At 46.2% G+C, this 6,542-nt stretch overlaps 1 protein-coding gene across 1 annotated transcript; it reads left to right on the forward strand.

Moving 5' to 3' along the window:
- The first annotated feature begins 22 nt into the window (after positions 1-22).
- Positions 23-2,783, forward strand: VKORC1 (vitamin K epoxide reductase complex subunit 1). The gene is made up of 3 exons (XM_081835355.1): positions 23-243; positions 1,043-1,152; positions 2,027-2,783. Exons 1-3 carry the CDS (start codon positions 74-76, stop codon positions 2,254-2,256), a joined length of 510 nt encoding a protein of 169 aa, XP_081691481.1. The 5' UTR covers positions 23-73; the 3' UTR covers positions 2,257-2,783.
- The last annotated feature ends 3,759 nt before the right edge of the window (positions 2,784-6,542 follow it).

A 6,542-nucleotide genomic window follows, 5' to 3' on the forward strand; every position in this document is an offset into this window, starting at 1 on the left:
CAGCGCCCGGCTGGAAGGGGCGCGCCGTCCAGCAAGAGGGAAGCGGCCCATTGCACCTCTCGCTCGCGGCAGGATGGCGGTGCCCGGCTGGGAGCGCGCGGCCCGGCTCCTGCTCTGCGCGGCGGGGCTGGCGCTGTCTGCTTACGCTTTCCATGTGGAGACCTCGAAGGAGCGGGACGCCGCCTACCGGGCCATGTGCGACATCAGCGCAGCCGTCAGCTGCTCCCGCGTCTTCACTTCCAGGTGAATGAATGCCCCGCACACACCCGGCTGCTCCTGCGCCAGGAGTCCCAAATCTTGTGGGGTGATCTCCTGCGATTTGCACCCTGGTGGCATCCGCACCCCCCCCCCGGCGCACAGCCGGATCCCACGCGTGCTTGTTTCCAAAAAGAGGTCCCGCTGGGATTTACTTCCGAGTAAGCGTGCGTGGGATTGCAGCCTGACCCCGTGCAATTGGCATGCTTAATCGGGACGAAATGCAAAGGGTTGAAATCTCTCCCTACTACCACCCAGGGGAGTTCAAGGTGTGGACTATCCCTGCCCGTGTTGGGTTAAATTCCACTTCTTTTAGGAAAGTATTATTTGTCCTGGAGTTTTCTCAGTTCCGCTGAAAAGCTGCAATCGATCTTCTGAATCCTTTCCCGCTTGCAGCACAATTGAGAAAGGGGTCTCTTAACGGGTGGCAGGAGAGGAGGGGGGAAATTGTTAGCAGAAGTCACCGGTATGCTCGCCTAATCTTCTGTAAACAGCCAGGAAGGACGTCCCCAGGGTAACTGACCCTTTATTATTTGGCTGGAGAATGTGAATGAGGGGGATGACGTGTCCCTTATGTATGCTGGAGGTGACACAGAATGGGCCTCCTGTGGTCTATAAAAGATCTGACATTGGTAAGATGCTTCTTTATATTGGCCCAGTTTGCCTTAGGCAGCCAACCAGACACTGTCATTGCATGATCTTAGACAACCCACGGTGTTCTATAAAGACTTAAGAATCATAATTACTGTTTATTGCTAACATTCTGCACCATCTCCTCCCATTACAGGTGGGGTCGTGGTTTTGGCTTGGTGGCCACGTTTCTGGGACCTCGTAGCGTGTTCAACCAGCCTAATAGTGTCTTTGGGATCGCTTTCTACACCCTGCAAATCCTTCTGGGTGAGTGACACATGCAGATGGATGCATCAAAGAGAACACAGGTGTCCACACATGGATGCGGGTGTCGCTAACACAGCATCCAATCCAAACACTGGGCAGAGGAGAATCTAGCTGCCCATGTTTTCAACTCTGTATGTTACCAGGTGTGTTGTCCTCCCCTGACGACTACATCAGGTATTAGCAACATTTCGTAATTCGGAGTAGACCAGAGCTGCTGACCACTCCTGCTATATACTACCTCCAGTGTACTACCTCTGGATACAAGGCCAAGGGAATCAGGGAAAGTGCTGTCGCAATCAAGTTATGCTTGTGGTCTTCCACGGCTGGCCAGTGAGAGAACAGAATGCTGGACTAAAATGAAGAGTGCTCAAAGAAGTGGAGCCAAAACAGGGCCACTGAGAAATAAGAGGAATGTGTAGAGGGGAACTTTGGGGGTTTGCAAGTGTACAAAAAAATTTATAATAATCTAAAGAACGCAAACTCTAGGGGCAGCCCCAAACAGAGAGGACCAAGCATGCTGAGTAGCTACAGAATGTAGAGGGGCAGCTAAAGAGGTGCAGGGGGGGCGAACAGACACTGAATGGGATGGGTGGAGAAAATGGAATGCCCTCCTCAGTGGGAGGAGCTAAGCAGAACCCCGAACAAGAACATTAGGAGGGAGGATATACTGCAACATTTTGTTGACATTCTCATGTGTGTGGTCAAAAACCTTTGTTTCCCTCAGATGATTCACAGGTGGGGACTGGAAATCCAAAGTTGGGGTGGTCAGCCGAAAGGTTGGAGGCCGGTTTTAGCTTTCAGTCCCATCTTGCCAGCATGATTTCCCCTTCTGCAGCTGAACACAAAAGTAACCCAGACCCCTTCATCCACACAGGCTTCTCCAACAGCGGCCTGGCGGCCATTGCTCTGCTGGGCTCTTCGGTCGTTTCCATTGTTGGCTCGCTGTACCTGGCCTATATCCTGTTCTTTGTCCTCCACGACTTCTGCGTGGTCTGCATCAGCACCTACCTCCTCAACTTTGCCCTCCTCTTGCTCAACTACAAGCGCCTCGGCTACCTCAACCAGGCCTGGAAGCGCCCCGTGGCCAAAGCCAAGAGGCAGTGAATGAAGGCGGCACCTCAGGCTGGGAAGTCTTGCGAGGGTGGAGGTTTCCCAGGGGTCTCGCCTACCTCTGGTGTTTCCTTAAGCGCTGGGTTGGATCTGGACCGAATTCATTGCACTTAGATGCCATTGAAATCCAAGGCGAAAAGTTTGTCATTAGTCTTATGGACTCCAGTGGGAACTAAATCCAAGTAGCTTGGTCAGGATCCAACCCATTAATCTGTTTCTATATCTCCTGAATGCTCTTCCAGCTTGGAAAACGTCTTCCCAGAAATCAATGAGATCAGCATTCCACTTGTCTGACCCTTCGGACTCCATTCAGATTAGCTTATGAACCTCCATTTTGGAACTTAAATGGATGCAGTTTTTGGGTTGGGCTGACCTACAGATACATAAACCAAGCCCTTTGTTCCTTTCCTTATTTCTTTTTCATACAAAACCTATTTTTATAGCTCTTTTTAGAAAAAAAAATTGTATACAGAGCAATTTGTAAAATACAGCTATTTGTGATCACGTTGAAAAGCGTTGAATTGAGAGCTGTTATGTTTCTTCTCGGTTGTAATAGAGTGCTTTTTTTCTGGGGATACCCAAGGTATGCAGTACGGGCACTTCTCTCCCCCCATGTTTAAAAAGTGTGGCACTTACTGCAACAACTTCATGGTGAGTACCAGCACCATTTTTCCTTTTTGAAAAAGAGCACTGAAAGATACAAAATTGGGCAGAACCAGCTTGTGACTGGGCTTGGCTTAGTTACTGAAGCACAAACTAAAGCTCATCCTTTCTCACCATCATTAATAACAGCTGCCTTTTACATAACAGGAGGGCCCTTCTGTTAGGAAGGCTGAGGCAAGCCACAGATTGTGGGGTACCATTAAAAAGGTAGCAAACTGTAAATTATTTTCATTAGGATTGAAACCGCAAGACAAAGGATGGCCCCTCGAGTTGTTTTTGGACTCTAGTTCCCACCCCCCCCACCCCCGGTCATGCTGGCTGGGCTAATTAGATCTGAAGCCCAGCAACATCTGATGAGCACCACTACATGTTTACCATTATATTTGTACCACTACAGTGGGATGGGAAATTTGGGTTTGCTGCCTTAGGAACACAAAAAACTGGGTCTGGCAAAATATGGGCGAGCAGCCACTTTTCACTTTGTTTTCTACAGGCTTCCAGCACAGCTGTCAATACCCATTTTCAGAGAAAGTGAGGCAGAGTAGACCTTAAAACATCTTTGTGCATTAGAATTATCTGTGGGGAGGGGGGCGGGAACCATGCAGCTGACTTAAGCACCCTGGGTCCCTCCAGAAGCCTGAGACTGCACCTCTCTTCAGTCTCAGCCAGCAGCTGGTTGGGGCTGATGGAAGTTGTGGTCCAGAACATCTGGCAAACACCAGGTTGGCGATGGCTGGCATAGACTATAAAGTTGAAAGTGAATGACTTACCGGTAATTTTTTTTCCAATTTGAAATGGTGGTTATATTTCTCTATGTACTCCCAGCCTACTGCAGGGGTCACTGTGTAGCCACCGTTAACAGCCTGAAAGTAAGCAAGAAATAGTTTTTTTGTATGAAGCACAATAGAGCCACCCAAGAAAGAAAACAGCTTGCCACCTAATGCAAGAAATCATGATTGATAATGAGAGTCTTGATTGATTCAATCTGCATAAAGTTACATATGAACAAAAACAAACACGACTTTTTCTTCTGAATGTACTTTGCTTTTGAGTGTTGTTGCGTCAGGTAGCATCTTACAAGAGGTAGTGAGTCCTGTGCAAAACAGAAAAGGGAATTGTTTTTTTTTCCTAAGGTGCAGCCTTAACTTTTTAAATAAGTTCTTGTATTAATAGGGTCCACCACACTGCTTTGTTTCCCAGATAATCAAGAGCACTGTCAAAGGATGTTTGATTAAACTGACTGATCAATTTAAAATAGCAATCCTGGCAGAAAAAAAACCTCTGTAACAATAAAAAAAAATCTCTGGAGAAAGCAGCCTCTTGAATTCCTAGCTTTCATTTTTGTGCGGCGGGGTAAGAGTGGTGGTACCTCATTTTTAATTTCAGGCTCTTCAGAAAAAGTTCATAAAGACTTTAAAAGTATTTGCAGGGATAGAAAGGGTCACCCAAATTCACCCATCAGATTATTACTTTTTTAATATGACATTGATACCCTTCCTTTCCATATTAGTTTTTTATGAGAAGTTATAGACCACTTGCTCATTAAAAATATCCAAGTGGCGAACAAAATGCACAGATGCATGACAACCCTCAGTAAAACAATATCATGCTACATACAAGATTCCTTCATTATGTCATAATGATAACATTATGATAACAGTTTAGTTGACAGAAGCATTAAGTAGAAAAGTATTTGGTAGGCTTCTGAAAGAGAAAATGGAAGGTGCCTGATTGTCAGTAGAACATAATCCCACAAAGCCGCTGTGACCACAGAGAAGGTTCTGTCACTGCAGAAATTGCCCTGTTTGTTCTTGTCTATCACCAGGATGACATTTCAACTAAATTCTTCTTGAGAGTTTTTTTTGCAACACTTAGGCATGTCCTGAATTCACTTCATGTGTGTACAGTGTGTACTGTGAACAGGGCAGCCTAGATTTTCCCCCTAGCTTGGCATGAAGCTTGGGCACTGGACATATCTCTCCCAGCCTAATCCAATGGAAACTCTTGCAGCATCAAATCAGAAGATGAGCAAATTGCTGCTTTCTTGTAGAACTGGCTCGTCTCTTCCACAAAGTGTCCAGCCCCTAAGGAACGGTCTGGGATCAGCTCACTGGACTCTCAGCCTATGCATGGCTTCGCCAATAACAGGACATTCTGACTTACATGCAGCCTGTGGTTTAGAAAGGTTTCCCCTCCCCACACAATCAAAACAATATTTCAGCCACAGCAGAAGCAACACTTACCAACTAGAAGCAAACGTCCTGTTGTGCACTGAATTTAACCACCTCTGACAGAGTGCGCTTGTGCTGCTCAGTGTCCCATCCAACCCTACAATTCTATGATCTTCATAAGCTTGCATCCCAAAGGATTGTGACTTCACAGCTGTGCCTACCATTCCTCTGATGGGACTTTCACAATGTCAACATTATTTCAGCCCCACTCTGTCAGTGTAACTTGTTCATAGTCAACACCTGAGCTAGCTTATTGTGTAATTCCAGTGCTTTCTCTGATTCCCCAGCTTTGTCACTGAAGATAATGTAATACAAGATCAGAGTCAACAGTGTTTCAAATATTACCAACAATTCAGGCTGTGCCTCGCTTTAGCCTTGTTCTGTCTAAAATTCCAGGCACACTTTTGAGTATGTCCCATTGAACTCAATGGGTAAGGGATGTAGCTCAGTGGGAGAACATCAGTTTTGCATGCTGAAGGTCATAGCTTTGATCCCTGGCATCTCCAGGTAGGGCTTTGAAAGATTCCTTGCCTGAAACCTTGAGGAGCCACTGCCAGCCTGTGTAAGCAGTACTAAGCTAGATGGACCAAAGGGCTGACTATCCGATATAAGACAGCTTCCTATGTTCCAGTGGGACTCCTAAGTGCTTAGGGTTGCATTTGTCTCCCAAACATGAAGGGAACTATAAGTATTCTTTCAATCAGCATTGTCATTCCTGCCATGCAGCCTTCTCTCACTTCACTGCTCACTGCTCATGAAATGTTTATGCTACAGTTAAGAGCTTTATCCTATATACATGTGGAAATTAGTTTCCACCTCCGTGTCGTGGCAACCTGGCCATCCTTCGCAGAGATAGGCAAGCCAAAACCCATTTGTTTATTTCTAACATTTATAGCCCAAACTCCAGTGGCAAGTGGTATAGGAATTCTGCATAGATCAGGCTTAATTGTGTGTTGTTATTTTTAAAAAGGGACGGCATCTCATTTGTGAAATAAGATGCGTGTCAGCCAAAATACTGCGCCAAAATTTAAATTATTTGACACGTCTTCTCTTGTACAAATACTCTGGTTTGAATTTGATTCTTGTCAGGGGCTTCAGATGTGCACTTCGTAGTGGGGGACCAGTTTTCCGATGCACACATCTGATACATAAGCACACTCAAACCCTTGCACTATTATTTATTACTGATATTCCACCTTTCCTCCAAGAAGCTGGCATATACATGGCTCCCTCCAGACCCATTTTACCCCACAACAACCCTGTGAGGCAGGTTAGGCTGAGAGACAGCGAGCCCAAGGTAACCCAGTGAGCATCATGACTGAATGAGGATTTAAACCCTGGTCTCCCAGGCCCTTGTCCAACGTTTCTAACCACTACACCATGCTG

Source organism: Podarcis erhardii (assembly GCF_964252035.2).
Source record: "Podarcis erhardii genome assembly, chromosome: 13".
NCBI classification, from domain to species: domain Eukaryota; kingdom Metazoa; phylum Chordata; class Lepidosauria; order Squamata; family Lacertidae; genus Podarcis; species Podarcis erhardii.